Source organism: Malaclemys terrapin, chromosome 6, assembly GCF_027887155.1.
Source record: "Malaclemys terrapin pileata isolate rMalTer1 chromosome 6, rMalTer1.hap1, whole genome shotgun sequence".
In the NCBI taxonomy this organism is placed as follows: domain Eukaryota; kingdom Metazoa; phylum Chordata; order Testudines; family Emydidae; genus Malaclemys; species Malaclemys terrapin.
This window is the reverse complement of record NC_071510.1, coordinates 49,765,539-49,782,215: the sequence shown is the minus strand read 5'-3', so window position 1 is coordinate 49,782,215 and position 16,677 is coordinate 49,765,539. Positions and strand designations below refer to the sequence as shown.

Here is a 16,677-nt window from a genome sequence, read left to right as displayed (position 1 = left end):
GTCTTTTCCGTTTCTGATTGAACTGATATTTAAAACTACACTCATCATTCATTGGTCCCAGAACAGCAGGCAGAGCTTGCATAAAAGCCTTTCTGAAAATTCATTCATAGCTCAGTATTCTTTAGAAGAGTACTAAACTATGAACTGTCTAACTGGTTAGATAGTGAAGATCAGAAACAGGCTGCAGTATTGCCTAATATCACCTCAAGAACCCAGCTCTGAGAGCCTCTGACTCACAAAGTATATTTAATCACCACACTAAGCTAACATTGTTTTTCTACTCAGTATCTTTGGAGCTCTTGTTTCATAGCTTATTTTTGAGGACTAGATATGAGCCCTCCTAGAGTACATACTCTGAGGAGAAAACATCATTTCCTCCATTACAAGAAATGAATCAGCAAGTTCAACAAATATTAAATATTATTCCCATCCAACTCCTTCCTGTTTATAGCATGGTAAATATAGCTTTCCAAATATTAATGCATGTTTATGGTAACTGTGTATATTTCATTTAGAGAATGTGCTTGAGAGTCCTGCAGGCAAAGTGCCTCATTTTCTGTGAATTACCTCATACCCTGACAAATGTGCTTAACAATCCCCATCCACATTGGCAGTTCATCCAGAAATTGGGCTCATAAGGCCTAAAGGACAGATTCTCCTCTCCTACCAGTTCTGCATGGACTCTGCTGTATGAAACTTTGCTGAAGTCAAAAGTTTACACTAATGTACATGAGGAAAATCAGACCCATAGTTTTGTGCTCTAAATATTAGACACCAGCCTGGTTAGCATCTTTGTTTAACATGGACACTTCACCTATCTATCCGCTGCCTTTCTCCTCCTTCCCGCCACTCCTCTCCCCATTGTAAACACACACACAAAACACTGATATTTTTTAGAAAGCCTGATTGTGAACTGAAGATGCTGACTGACACTATGGTATTGGGGGGAAAAATCTGGAGATAAAAAAATGGAAAGAGCCTGTAAAGTGTACAAAAAACCCACCCCAACCATTGACAACAACGGACTTCTTATGCATGGGCAAACAGCGCACCCCATTTAAGAGCCATGTCATTTTCTGTTCAGATTTACGTGTAACATATCAAAGGAGACATCTGAAATCATGCAATGCATAAATAGTACTTTATTAAAGCAAATATACTTCTGTTTTATCAATAAATATAAATTATGTGCTAATCACCAGAAAAATCTTGTTGTTGAGAAAAATATGTATTTTTTTTTACCTGTACACATCTGCAAAAATAAAACATTTGCATAGATTTCACAGGGCTGCCCTTCTATCTGTCTGAAAGATCCCTAAAATACACAACTCTTGAATATTATTATGAATGCTTTGGTGTTCGTACTAACTGCAATAAACAAGACAACATCAATAAAATGGTAAGTGAGTTTGTTCTGAACTATGTTAGCCTATTGGCATATTCTGCTTTCTACAGTTTGGACTAAAATGTAATGGCTCCTAATCAATAATGCCCTCTGTTCTAACCAAAGAAGTTATAGTTTGGGAACTCTGCAAGTTCCCCCCACAAGCCTTGTCTAGCTGTCTTGCTTGTATCTCCCAATTTTTGTTCAGTTAGAAAAATTCTGAAAGACATCTGCCCCCTCGAGCCAGTTTTGGAAGCAGCTTAGCCCTCTTTCTCTGATCTGTTTCCTTCCCTTGTCAGTAATGACTTCTCCAGTTTGTTTCACAATCACCAGTTTAGGGATGGCCGTTATATTGTATTTCTTCTTCAAATCACTGGAAACAAAACACAAAGTTAAACACGCTGTTAGAAACATTTCAGCAAGCCGTCAAGTATTTTTAAAGGAGTGGTCTATGCAATAAAAACTGAAAACACACACATCAGGGGTGAGATTCTGTGCTGCATCTCTTATAGGTGCAAACACAGAACTTGCAACATAGGGAAAGCTTTTAGCCCTCTTTGTACCCTCAAGATTCTGGGCTGCTCTGTAGCCCTGGAGGACCTAATCTAAGTTACAGCAGTCTCCGTGGGCTTCCATACGGGCTGCAGTACTGCCTGGAGCCTCCATAAGCACTGCTTGCTCCAGTCTCACCCCAGCATGCCCTTGGCTTACAAGAGGCTCCTCAGAAGCAGCCCTCTTCCATAGTGCACCTGCACCAGGGGAATTCTCCCTTAGCCAAAACAGTAATTCTTAGGACCCGTTATGCTGCTCTGGCCCTTTTACTATGTGTGAAGTGGCTGGAACAGGGATGAGGATCTCACCTCAGGAGTTTTCATTCTCCAAGGTATAGTATAAATTAGTATTATACAATGATGGCTACTCCATTTCTCCTCACATAGGGATATTAACCTGTGCCAATTTGAATTAATGAGACTTTAAATTCCTCATTGAAACAAGTTTCATAATCCATCATAAGGAAAGGCTGTACTCTTAAAAGTACCTTAAATTAACCCAAAGTGACAGAGTTTCTCAGTTTACACAGGAATTTAAGTGATAAAAAGATACAGACTGATGGCCAGCTGACCAAATCTGAGGAAACTGAAATCTAGTTATTACAGTGTCCTTTTAACAAAACAACAGAAAACCTACATTTCTAATATTCAGAGACGCAGCAAATGTAGAGGTCCCTATAAATATATGCATTTTCACACGGGTGTCATCAAACTCCAGGAATAAAACTGGAGTTGTGTGTGGCTATTTTCTGATGTGAAGGACTAACAGCCACAGTGATTAAGGCTGCCTCCCAATCCAGCTGATGCTGAACATCCCCATGCTAGTTCCATCCTTGATGCAATGAATGTTGGTTCCCTCTTTCCCTCAATACTATCAGTGCTGGCTTGGCTCTTTGCTGCTACTGGCACCTGAAGGCCCTCTGCTTTGTTTTCTTTAAAGGAGTAACAAAGTGCCTATGAGGGAGGGAGCTGAGTTGCCCAGGAGCCAATGGTTGTTGTGGGTAGGGGAGAGCCAAGCCAGCATCAAGGCAAGGAGAGGTGGAGAAGAGAAACTGCAGAGTAGTGCAGGAAGCCACTTACTCTGTGGAACTTGCAGCTCTGTAGAGCAGCGAGAGCAAGGGATGGTTCTACTTTGTAGAAAGAGTCAGGGATGGAGGTGGGGAGCCTGCAGAGATCCTAAGCTCCACTAAGCAAAGACAGGAGATGGCAGAGACTCTGTGGCACTCCAAAGCTCCTCAACAGCCCCATAATTTTAAATCACGAAAACTAAGCCAAAAGATTGCTTTACCTTGATTTAAGTTGGAACCTATGTGTAACCATGGAACATCACAGTTAAAAACATGTCTAAGCATTTAATGTTATGGCAATGAACAGTTAAGTGAATGGAAAGAAATACTGAAGATATCCTCACAGAGGGTACCATCACTTAGACAACTATATGCCTGTGAAATACCACTTTGCACACTCCAGGAACAAACATTTCTGCCAGCCATCTGCCTACCTTCTGTCTGCTGGACAGGCTTATTTATCATAACCACAAATTTCTAATCTCTGGCCCGAAATGAAAATGCAACACATACCACAGATGTCAACTCTCTTCTCTCCTTGGTAAAATAAATAAATACAATTAAAAACAAAGTAATATGCTAGCATGATTTGATGATGGGTACTTTGAAGTCTGTGACCTAGATATTTACAGTGTACTGCGTAGAGGTATAGATGTGATCTCCTTCTAGATCAGGGTGGGCAAACTTTTTGGCCTGAAGGTCACATCTGGGTATGGAAATTGTATTGCAGGCCCTGACTGCTCACTGAATTGGGGGTTGGGGTGCAGGAGGGGGTGAGGGCTCTGGCGTGGAGCCAGGGATGAGGGGTTTGGGGTGTAGGAGGGGGCTGTGGGCTGGGAATGGAACAGAGGGGTTTTGGAATCTGGGAGGGGGCTCTGGACTGAGGCAGGGGGTCAGGGTGTAGGAGGGGGTACAGGCTCTGAGCTGGGGTGTGGGTTCCAGGGTGGGGCCATAAATGAGGGGTTCAGGTACAGGAGGGGGATCCAGGGTGCTTCAGGGGTTGGGGTGAAGGGGAGGGGGCTCCAGGCTGGGGCTGAGGGGTTTAGGGAACAGGAGGGGGCTCCAGGCTGGGGCAGGGGGTGAGAGTGCGGGGAGGGGGGAGATGAGGGTTCCAGTTGGGGGTGTGGACTCTGGGGTGAGGCTGGGGGGTTTAGGATGCAGGAGGGTTCTCTGGGCTGGGACCAAGGAGTTCAGCGGGCAGGAAGGGGATCAGGGCTAGGGCAGGGGATTGGGGAGTGGGAGGAGGTCAGAGGTGCAGGTTCTAGGCCGCACTTACCTCAAGCAGCTCCCAGAAGCAACGGCATGTCCCCCTCTGGTTCCTATGCGGACGCGTGGCCAGGTGGCTCTACATGCTGCCCCGTCCACAGGCACCGCCCCTGCAGCTCCCACTGGCCGCAGTTGCCGGCCAATGGGAGTTGCAGAGCCGGCGCTTGGGGCGGGGGCAGCATGCGGAGTCCCCTAGCTGCTCCTATGCCAAGGAGCTGGAGGGGGGACATGCTGCTGCTTCTGGGAGCCACGCAGAGCAGGGCAAACCCATAACTCCGCTCCCTGGAGGGAGCTCGAGGGCCAGATTAAAAGGTCTGACGGCCTGCGGGCTGCAGTTTGCCCACCCCAGTTCTAGATGTTGGGGTCTCCAACTCAAGTTGGGGAGGTGAAGAAGGAAGGTATAGTTAGATTTTCAACCTTCACAGAAAGGATGGTTGGGACAGATTGGGATGTCTACCTCAAACTGGGGTGTGCCAACCCAAGAATTAGCAGATAGGCGGGGGTACAAGCAGGCAGTCTAGCAACAGCAAATTAGGCTGTTTTTGCATTGTGATCCATACAGGCAGACTGCTGTGCCTATGCTACGTCCCCTCAGACTTCATGTGGGTGCAGCAGTGCACCCATATAGATCACAGTGCAGGATTGAGGCTTTAATATGCAGTAGTTAAATTTCCTGCTCCAGCAGACCTGAAACCCCTGTAGAAGAAGCTTATTCCGCCCCTAGAGAGATGGAGCAGTTTGTATTGCTTTCTGGCAATTCCCTCTAGCTAAATGGCAGGCAGCTTTGACTGACTCCATATTCAGTTCACCTTAATTGGAGTGAGGCCTTTGGAGTGGGGAGAGAAGGATTCCAAAAAAATCCCTGAAAAAAGGAAGGTGGGTGGAAGGTAGTCCAAAGACACAGAGAATGGTGGAAGGGGTAAAACTAGCTATGTATTTATACTAAGCTCCTCACTGTGGTCTGAGGTGTATGGGTCTGGGAAGAGAGTGACAGATGTAAGCACGTATGAATGAGGCAATAAATGCATATGAGAGGGAAGAAGGGGGAAGGGGGAATTCTCTGCCAAAAAATTAAAAATTCTGCAAAAGCTATTTGTCAAAATAATACTATATAATCACACCAGTTTCAATTATTTTGGTAATTTATTTCAAAATACCTGTCCGCAAGTATGTCTGTAACAATACAGACACACAAAAATTCCCCCCCTGAGTAGAGTTAAAGAAAACCCTATGACAACCCAGTTCCTGTTTCTCTGTCCCCTCCCGCAGAGCCCAGCCAGAGGGGCCACATACAGCCCCTTGCCCCCAGAACCCAGCCATGATCCCCAAGACATTCACATCCCCTACCCCCCAGAGCCCAGCCACACCCTCCTCAGGCCAGACACACACACACCCCATATGCCCCAGAACCCAGCGATCCAGAGGGAGAAACAGGTCCCAGGCTTGCATGGAATTTCCTGCATACTGCCACCTTCTTCCATCAGGGCGTGCTGGGAACTGCAGCTGCTGGGAACACCCCAGTTCCCTTCCCCTTTCCCCATCCTTGTCTTCTATTTGGGAGCTGGGTTGTGCCAGGTCCAGCAGCCCCTAGTGGTAGCTGGCATCTCTGTAGCCCATTTCTGGGGGGGGGAGAGAAGGGAAGAAGAAATTCTGCATGTACGACATTAATTTCCACAAAATTCTGCATTGCGTAGTGGTGCAGAATTCCGCCAGGAGTAAAACACATAATCAGGAGTTATATTTTTTTGTTGCCTACACCCCTACTTATGTCCTAACTCAGAGACACGTTTAAGATGCACAACCCTGAGGGACGCCTGTGATCCTGGTTTGAATTTAAATTCTTGCAGCTATGAGACTACAGTAAGTATTGAGCTCACCAGCTAAAATAGTTTAATAATAAAGATATTACAGCACCTTGTTGCATGCTCCAAAAATGAGCAATTAAGTTATTTAGCTATAATTTCCAAACACTTGAAATAAGCCACATTTTGATTAAATATTCATACATGACTTATTAACACTTAACAATTCTTCTTTGCTGTTTTTACATTAGCCACTTCAGACTCTTAATATGCACACATGGCATTATCAGACATGCCACATTTCATAAGAGGATTTCAGAAAACATGACAAAACATCAACCTTCCCAGTGCTCCCATGAGGAAGAAGTAAATGTAATTCTCTACCTCAATTTCCTCATCTGGAGGACGGACACAGATCAAGTGACTTGCTCATATCACAGAGCAAGACACAGAGTCAGGAACAGAACCCAGATCTCATGACTGAAACCGGAGCTTTAATCACTAGACTTGTGCCTTCCCATGGCACATGCTGAATGGCTTGTGGAATACAGAACCTTCCCCCTTTAAGTCACTTGAATTCAGCCAATGTTGGTAGTGACCAGATATTGTCACTACCTAGAAACTGTTCAGTAAAATTATATAAAGTGACTTTGAGACCTCAATCTAGTTTTAAGTAGAAAGAAACCAATATTACAAAACCACCACCAGAATTAGCATTACTTGGCAGTGGTCTCAACAGGCAGATCAAGGACTGAATAGGCAAAAATCAAACTACTCTCACCATTAGAGAATGTTTCCCTCCAGGTCAACATCAAAGCACATTGGTGAGGCAGTGTGGGGAAATATACTATATGGGCTGTATTGGAGTATTGTTATGTGGTTAGAGGAGTTTGTTTCTTAATGACACGAATCACATGTAATCCATTCACTTTTTAAAACAACCTAGTCCTGGTTATATTATTATATAGCATCTAGGAGCCCCAATCAGAATTGGGATTGCATTGTGCTCATAGGTGCCGACTCAATGGGTGCTCCAGCATGGGGGGGGGGGGGGGTGAATGGTGGCTGAGCACTCACCGGCAGCCCCCCTACCAGAACCTCTCCCTCCCTCCAGTGCCTCCTGCCCGCCAGCAGGCCCGATCTGCGCCTCCCCCTCCCAGCTCCTACCAACTGCTATGGATCAGCTGTTTCACAGCATCAGGAGGGCTGGGGGGAGGGTGAAGGAGCGAGGGCATGCTCGAGGGCAGCACTGGGCGGGGAAGAGGCAGAGTGGGAAGAAGGAGGGTGGGACCTTGGGGGAAAGGGTGGAGTGGGGACATGGCCTGAACGGAGCCAGGGGGGAGCACCCCCTGGCAGATTAGAAACCCAGTGCCTATGATTGTGCTGGACACTATATTAACATATAGAAAGATAGTCCCGGACTCAGAGTTTACAGTCTAATGTAGGACAAGAGCCTACAAGTGGGTGTAACAAACAAACAAACAAAGGAGGGGAGAGAGAAAAGAAGGATACTGTCCCCTCTAAATATAGCCTAGCTATGCAAATGAGATCATCCATTTGTGCACACAGAGTAGACCATCAAATTACTATTCACCAACAATTCAGGTATTCTATGTTTAATCAAGAGTGGAACTTCCTTTGTATGAATTCTATTCTAGCAAATTTCTGCCTATAGTTCAAACCATTCAATTAATTTCAATAGACTTTTGCTTCACTCTGCTTACGGTGACCCTTGGCTTCTCTATAAGCAGGTTCCCCTGTGCTAATGTTATTGAATGCCACAAATCATCTACCAGATCAGTTTTGATGCTGCATTCATAATATAGTAACACGACCCCTCCCCTTCTGCTCTGAGAAAGTAAATGAGGAAAAGGAGAAAAGAATTCACCGCTATCCCATTGAGAAAGGGGTGAAGAGGAAATCCTGTTCCAGGGTCTTACTGCAGCTACTGCACAACAACTGTGTTTTCTATGGTGTAGGCCTTGCATGAACAATGAAAGAAAACAGAAGTAAGGAAACAGGGGTTAACAATGGACAAAGCATGAATTCACAAGTGGCTTCATAAATAATATGCAGCTAGTACATAAAGAAATATTAAGAAGAGGAGTACTGTGTGATAAGCTTGCAGCTTTGCTTTGCTAACTATCACACGTTGTAGCACATGGATAGCTCATGATCTATACAGGGATTGGTTCACAAAATTAGTAAGCCAATCATAAAGCATGTAACACATGTGTTAAGTCTGTTTCAGAATCTGTGTATATTCTGATTTACGCACCCACCTACACCTGAGCTTGATCACCTCAGGTGTAGCTTTATGAAATGCCAAATAAAAAGCCTCAGAGACAAGGCCAGATTCAAACCTAGTTTTTGGATTCCAGAGAACTGGATCAAGTGTTCTCCCAGAACTGGACGAGATGTTTCAGATAAACCAAGTGGAAAAGGTCTCGGAGGGAATCCCAACATATAGAAGGGATGTTTTCTTTTATATACCCATCCCATTATTGCTACTCATTGTTCACAATGTTGGGAACCTTTATAGACACTACCCACCAGCTGTCAACATAGTTTTAGGCACTATGTCAATTAGACCTACTCAGAGTAAAACCCACAAAGAGTTTTGCCATTGACTATTCCCTACCCTCTTGCAGGTTCACCATACAACCTGCCTGTCTATTCAGCATGTGCGAGTCGGGATTAGACAGAGTATTAAAATTTAGAGAAATCTTTCTCTCAGAAGTCCTACCAGAGCTAACCTCAGTCATTTTTGTTTTTAAAAACTGTGTTAACAGTTAAAATATATCACTGGTGTAATACACTACAGGATTTCAGCTCTCAGAATTCACTCCAATTTCAATTACTTGTTATGCTTAAACCCTTCTAAGTGTGGTGTCTTGTGGTATTGCTAACTTTAATACAGAAACATTAAAGCGCTCTGGAACTTTTAAAGAGAAAGACCTAAATTAGCCATTTAAATCAATGCACCCTATCATGGCAGGAGTAAGCCAACTAATAAAAGTAACATCAATCATCAGACTTGCAAGCTAACTTTAAAAGATCACTGCCACGCTCCAGCAAACATTACAAAATGTTACCAAAAAGACTTCCTTAAAAACAATACTGATATTTTTCTGAATTTCCCTTTTCTGGCCCCATGTAACTAAACAGGTCAGTGCACCCACAGTTTCACTAGGTGGAAAATTGCTACAAATTGGGGCAGCAAAGACAGATACATTTCCAATGGATTATTTTTCATGGGAAATTTTTGTTTGTTTAAATTGAGTTGGTTACAGTGACTTTCCTCACTTGACACAATTAGTTTAGAACCCTGTAAAGCACACCATTTCAAACTTTTCCCTCCAATATGCATTACCTTACATTTGTCTATATTGAACTTCATCATGCTGTCCAGTCATCTAGCTTGTTTATGTCTCTTTTCCATTCCTCTCACTCTTCTCTGGACTGGAATAATCTAAGTAACTTTGTCTCACCTGCAAAGTTTGCTACCTCACTACACACTCCCCTTTCCGGGCAGTTAATAAATACATAAAACAATACAGGACCCTAGCGGAAACCTTCAGACACCTTGCTGTTTACCAGTTTTCATCATGGCAAAAGGTTATTTTTTTTCCTAGAAACAAGGTGGGTGACCTTTTATTGGACCAACTTCGGTAGATGAGAGAGACAAGATTTCTAGCTACACAGAGCTCTTCTTCACGGGTCCTGGTACAATGGGAGTGCTGGAGCATCTACACTTGTTCTCTATTTATGTGGAAGAATTGGGGGCCAAAAGCAAACACTAATCCAGCAGGGTCTAGGTATTGGATCTGGTGCTGTGGTGCCAGGATGCAGTATGGTCAGGGGTTCATCGGTGCAAGTCAGAACAGGGACAGGTTTCAGGGACAGTTCTTCTAGATTTCCACCTTAGAATTTGGGGCCCAAGGTTGGCTGGGATCCAGCAGGACCCAGGTGCCAGCTCTGGAGTTCTGCAGCTGGGGCGCCACCAGACTGTGGCAGGGTCTAGGTGCTTTGGGCACTAGAGGCACTTACACGTTCAGCCAGTGGAACTCGAGAGGCTGGGTGCAAACTTGGCACGTTCTAGCTTGGATTTAAACCCAGCCCGAAGCACCTGGTCTAGGCAATAGCAACGGCTGCGGTCCTGGCCATCCCACCCCCGGATCGCGTAGCTCCTCCAGGGTAGGGGGCTCCCAGCCTGCGGATAACAGGCTGCTGCTAACCCTCCTGCCCCCACCCCCCACATACTCACTGCTTGTAGGGGTCGTGGAAGGGCAATGCCAGCCAGTCCCCGTGCATGTCGTGCATGTACTCGACCATCTCCTCGGGGCTGCGGTCGGACGAGATGAAGACGACCTCGAAAGGGGCCGGCGGGCGGGCGCCCTCCAGCAGCTCGCTGTAGAAGTCGCACAGGATGGGGGTGAAGTCCCGGCACGGGGAGCACCAGCCGGCCGAGAAGTACAAGCCCACGATCTTGTTCTGCAAAACCTCCTCGGGATCCACGGCGTGCCCGTCCCGGGTGAGCAGGGGCCGCCCGCTGAATACATCCACCATCCTGCCCCCGGAGCACGGCGCCGGCCGGGGCGGGGAGCAGGAGCCCTTCCTCTTAGCTACGCACGGGGCTAGGACGGGCCACGCTCTTCTCGGAGGGGCGAGTTCTCGGCTAAGGTACGCGAGGGGCGTGGGCAGATTCCTTCCCTAGGGCCCAAGCCCGCGCCAGCATCTCACCGCCCAGGACCGGCTGGGGGTGCGGGGCGCAGGCGTTCAGCTGGGGCAGAGGCAATCGGCTCTGCACGGAAAGCGCCTGCCTGGTCCCTGTCCGCTCGCTTCTTCTCCGCTGCCGCCGGCCGGACCCCTCCGAGCGCCTCAGGGCTAGTGGGGGAGAGAAGAGAGCGCACGTTGTTAGCTGCACCACGGCGAAAAGTCTCGGAAAAGTCCAAGCCGCATTTGTAGCGGGGACAGGCCGGAGCGCGGGCGAGCGAGACACAATCTGCCCCCGGGGCGGAGGGAAGCAGGGACAGATTCGTTTCAGTAACCTGCCGCGCTTGGAAGAACACGCAGCCCGGGGGCAAGGCAGAAGCGGTCACAATCCCTGCTCAGCTCAGGGACAGGGCGAGAGCTGGAAGCACCAGACCCTGCCAGCCGCTTGGAGGCATGCTCCAGGCTGGCCCTGGGGCGGCCTTTGGGGTCTAAAATGATTAAAAAGTGAACCAGAATCTCAATGGAAAACTCACCCTAGCGCAAAATCTCATGTCTGCTCAGCCCGGGGTGTGGTGGCTGCATCACCGCTCTGGCTTCATCGGAGTCACAGCTACAGCACCTGCAGCTCCCCTCCTTGACCCTCTTCCCTTGAGCTCCACCCCCCAACTGCCCTTACAAACACTCAGCTCCAGCCACTGACTGACAGCAACATTTGCCAATCGCTGCTGCTGGGCTCTAGGAGGTTAGCTGCTGACCCAGACCTCACACACACGTTGCTTTGGGCTCAGTTTCCATTTTAGGGAAGACACTAATTACAAATCCAAGTCACTATGGAAACATAAAAGGTCCCATTTTAAAGCACAAGTTCCATTGTAATGCCCCAATATTTCTTATTCACTCAGCTGATAAAGTTTTGTCTAAGAGTTTTGGTTTATCAGAAAAGGAACGAGCAGTTTCTGGATGCTGTTTTGTGTTAGAATAACTTCAAAAACAGTGTATGGATTTTGTTTCTTTAGAACTTCAAACTTTCCCCAGACCCACCCCCTCATTCTAGAGGAACAGATGACCTATGCGAGAGCCATGGAGAGGTTTGTGCATGCCAATTCTAGATGTATGCATGCAAATCAGGTACTTACACATGACCAGTCAACTGACCATACACTTGTGCAAATACCTGATTTTGCAACACACACTTCTAATACTTGTGTGCATACCCCTACATTTGAACATCTGTCCTTAAGCACCTTAACATTTGAAAACACTTTAGACATGTTCAATGTCTGAAAATTGTGCATCCTATTTTCTTCTAGTTTAAATTATTAACAACAAGAGAGGGGCTCAGAATCACATGTGCACATGTGGAGCATCTCACATTTAAACAAAATTTCCTCATCTCCAATTCAATTATTACATATCCCATTCTGACTGCATCAGACAGTCAAATACAAACTGGAGAAGAGATGCCTATACTGAGAGGAGTGACTGGATCCAATCCAGGGTTCCTGTTCAAGCTGCACCTTTAACATACCCGTTCTTTTATTAGACTTTTACATCGATGTCTAGTCAATCACGCTCTTTTCCTTCCCCCAACCAAAGACAAAATGGAAGTTATGCCCCAAAATTTCAAACCTTAGTGGGTGCTTAAAGTTAGGTGGCTAATTCTGAATTTGGGCACCTAAGCAAAATGGCCTGATTTTCATGAAAAGTAAACTGGTAAAACAAACGTGTTAATAGGAACTGGAGGTGCTCAGTACCTTTGAAAATCAGGCCACTTTTATTTAGATGCCCAAATATGGAGGTGGGAGGCTAACTTTAAGATATCCAACACCTGACAATTTAGGCTCTAATTCCTAAAATTAGGTTAACAGTACACCATATTAAGTGTGAGATTTAGTACACACAAAAGAATATCAAAAATTCTGGAAAATATCAAAAACACAGGAAAGGTAACGCATAAAAATAAACACGATAAGCACTAATACAACATATCACAGTGGCCACCATTGCAGTCTTGCCTTTGCAAACAGATAACATTCCCCCAATACTCCCCTATGATGAAATGCTATGGGGATGTTATCTTTACACATCTGTGTATAGCAGATTTAGATTAAATCTCAGGAAAAACTTCCAAACTGTAAGAACAGTAGGACAATAGAATAAACTGCCTAGGGAGGTCGTGGAAGCTCCTTCACTGGAGTTTCTCAAAAGGGGGCTGGATGATAGCCATCTGTCTTGGCTGGCTTAGACACAACAGATCCTGCATCTTGGCAGCGGGTTAGGCTAGATGACTTTTGAGGTCCCTTCTAAGCCTGTGAATCTATAAGGGGGCTGAATTGCAACTGCTGAATTTCTGCCATTTTCACATCCAAAATCTCAGTTGTTTTTCATTCTTAGTGTTTTTGCATATATAAGTTTACAACAATAGCTTTACTGATAGGAGTTCTCCTCCCTAGCACAACAGGGTGTATCAAGGAAATAGTTAAAAATTACTGTCTAGTGTTATCTCCATTGCATCACTTCCCACCCTACGGAGCACAGACGGATTTATTCAGTATTGTTTTGTTTTTACTGTAATAGCTGTGTGACATTGTGCAGTCTATATGGTTTTATAAAAATATGATAAGTGAATATAATGTAACTGGAATATGCTTCATGCAAAAGGTCTCTTGTAAGGTATCATTACAAAGCTTATAATCTACTGAGTGTGTTAATCCTATTTGTAGAAATGTACCACTCTTGTATCTAAAACTAGAAATATAAAATATAACTCTGAGGGCCTATTGTAATTATGCAAAGTGTGGGCCATTAATGGTGGTTTGGAATCTCGATGACTCCCATTAAGCAGGACCATTGTCTGCAGATGGCTGTGTTTTACCTGTGAGTCTTCCTGTATATGTGTGTGCTGGCAAGTGGGTAATGAAGTCTTGACATATGATCATATCACCTGAACTGGAATCCATCTTTAACCTGGTGCTTTTCCAGTGAGGGGGGGTGGAAACCCAGAGGGACAAAGGGTTCCCGCCTTATGCAAAAGATATATAAAGGGGTGGAACAGAACAAAGGGGGAGAGAGGAGCCATCATGAAGAATCCCCTAGCTACCACCTGAGCTGGAACAAGAGCTGTACCAGGGGAAAGAATTGTGCCCAGGCCTGGAAGATGTCCAGTCTGAGGAAAAAACTTACTAAAGCATCTCTGAGGGCGAGATTATCTGTATTCAGTTTGAATAGACATAGATTTGCACATTTTATTTTATTTTGCTTGGTGATTTACTTTGTTCTGTCTGTTACTACTTGGAACCACTTAAATCCTACAGTCTGTATTTAATAAAATCACTTTTTACTTATTGATTAACTCAGTATGTATTAATACCTGGGGGAGCAAACAACCGTGCATATCTCTCTATCAGTGTTATATAGAGGGCGAACAATTTATGAGTTTACCCTGCATAAGCTTTATACAGGATAAAACAGATTTATTTGGGTTTAGACCCCAGTGGGGGTTGGGCATCAGAATGCTAAAGATAAGCACACTTCTGTGAGCTGTTTTTAGGTAAACCTGCAACTTTGGGGCAAGTAATTCAGACTCAGGGTCTTTGTTGGAGCAGACGGGAGTGTCCGGCTCAGCAAGACAGGGTGCTGGAGTCCTGAGTTGGCAGGGAAAACAGGAGCAGATATAGTCTTGGCACATTGGGTGGCAGCTCCCAGGGGGGGTTTTGTGATCCAACCCGTCACAAGCTGTTTTGTTATTATTGTTAAATTTTCAGATGCAGGATGAATCTGTTTTCCAAAATAAAAAACATCTTTGGAATCTAGGAGGTAATATTTTCTAAGAAGGACCCTGGCCAAGTTAAATAATTTTAAAACAAGGATCCTTTAGGGGCCCAATCATGCAGGAGAAAAACCTGATAGATCATTTCTGTTTACTCTAAAGTGAGGATGATGGGTTTGCAGTGTATTCTTTTAACACAGGTTTTTAAAGTGAATTTATTGGGAAGAGGTGAGATGTATGTTTTTGGCTTTAATCCTGCTAAAACAGACAAATAAGATTAATAGATAAGCAACAATGAAATCAGGATGGCTGTACCATACATACAGATCAGGAGGTTACCTCAAGAACAGCTAAGTATTGGGGTCAGTACAATATTTAGGGACTATTTACTGTGAAGGTTATACATTTTCTAGTTTGTATAGGACACCAAAAACTCTCAAGCCAGTACTGAATACTTGCATAAAGAATTGAGTTTGTGTGTGTTTATGGAAGGCTTATGCTAAACAATACAAACCACAAATTGAAATGCAAGCTGTTTTGTTTCCCCTCCTGTAAAATATACAGAAAGCCTTTATATAGTGAATGTTTTGATTATACTATTTGGATATCATCCAGCAAATAAATGTCTGATGTAAACTGTACAATTATTCCATAGCTTGCACGTCTCAAGCTTTTTCTCCGTCTCTTTGTTTGATCATTCTGTAAATGGACATCATACTCTTTCAGATGCTCTATTTACCAATTATTTTTTTAAAGAGTTAGGACTCAATCCTGACCTGGCTGCTCAGCCACTCTCCCTAACACCCACTATGGCTGTAGCACACTCTCTATCTCTTTTTCTCATTCAGTTGATCTTCTCCCATTCCAAGACTCAGCCATTACTAAACTGAAGTCTCTCCGAATGTGGGGTAGAAATACTTTCAGGCTCAATGTAATACCATTGCTTTACAAATATATCCTGACTACATAGATTGTAAGCTCCTTGGGGCAGGAGCTTTCTTTTTGTTCTGTGTTTGTACAGCACCTAGCACAATGGGGTTCTATTAAATTACAAATTCTATATATGCAGATAATGGATCACTCTTTACACAGTTTGCACGTGGATAGAGAGAGGGGAGAAAAAGGGATTCTTGGAACAAAAAGTGAGACTATTATATGCTTGGGCTGAATAATGGGTCAGTTGTTCCTGCTGATCCTATCATATGAATCAAAAGATCATCAATATACATTTCCATCACCACATTTTGAGAACTAAGCAATTATATCTTGATTGAGGACACTTCTAATTTGTTCAACTCAATGTAGTGCAACCTACATATGAGACATCAAAGTAAAAATCTGCTACAGCATGATCCTGACTTCTAAATTTAATGAAATATGAGATAATTTGATTGTTCTGATTGCCTCATAAGATACATCATCTCATTTCTGTGAACATTTCAGAGGCTCTCACACAAATGAACCTGATCACAAGTTAGATTAAAATAAAGATAATTGACCTAAGTGTACCTCATTCTACAAAAAGCAGGTACTATCATATCATGTATAATGGATATCATAACTATTACAGAAACTTTACACATGGAAAAGACAACTTCATTTCAATTTTTCCCTTCTATTGTTTGTTCTTTCCTTTTTTGTGGGGTCGGTGTCTGACGTGTTATAAAGTTTAGGTCACTTTGTTCAGAGTTACAAACATTTCAGAGTTACAAACAACCTCCATTCCCGAGATGTCTGTAACTCTGAGGTTCTATGTACAAACTAAGTTGAGACCAAGCAGTATTTTAAATATTTCTGGAGAGATCTTCTAGGATTTCCTTTTCCCCCCTTTAGTTCTCTCAAAGGCCTTTCATTGGGCTGACCCAACAGTCTAGCTGAGAAAGGATGGACACACATCTTTCTCTGGAGAGTGCTACCACCATTTCTGAGTGCAAGAGAAAAGCAAGGTGGTCTCTTTCAGAGCTTGAGACTGTCAGGGCAACTCCAAGCCATAGTTTTGGAAACATGGTGATATGTTCCTGATACTCTTCATCAAAGATAACTGCGTTGGTTTGTATTATATAGATTTTAAACAAATGATGTTAGAGAGTCATTTTGATTTAAGGTGACCTCATCTCCTGAT

General features: G+C 44.2%; 1 protein-coding gene across 1 annotated transcript; it reads right to left on the bottom strand.

Annotated features, from left to right (window-relative positions):
* Window positions 1–1,122: 1,122 nt before the first annotated feature.
* NXNL2 (nucleoredoxin like 2) lies at window positions 1,123–11,463 on the bottom strand. The gene is made up of 3 exons (XM_054032261.1): window positions 11,320–11,463; window positions 10,338–10,957; window positions 1,123–1,757 (listed from the first exon to the last, which is right to left on the bottom strand). The coding sequence occupies exons 2-3, from the start codon at window positions 10,637–10,639 to the stop codon at window positions 1,589–1,591; spliced, it is 471 nt and encodes a 156-aa protein (XP_053888236.1). The 5' UTR covers window positions 10,640–10,957; window positions 11,320–11,463; the 3' UTR covers window positions 1,123–1,588.
* Window positions 11,464–16,677: the final 5,214 nt, after the last annotated feature.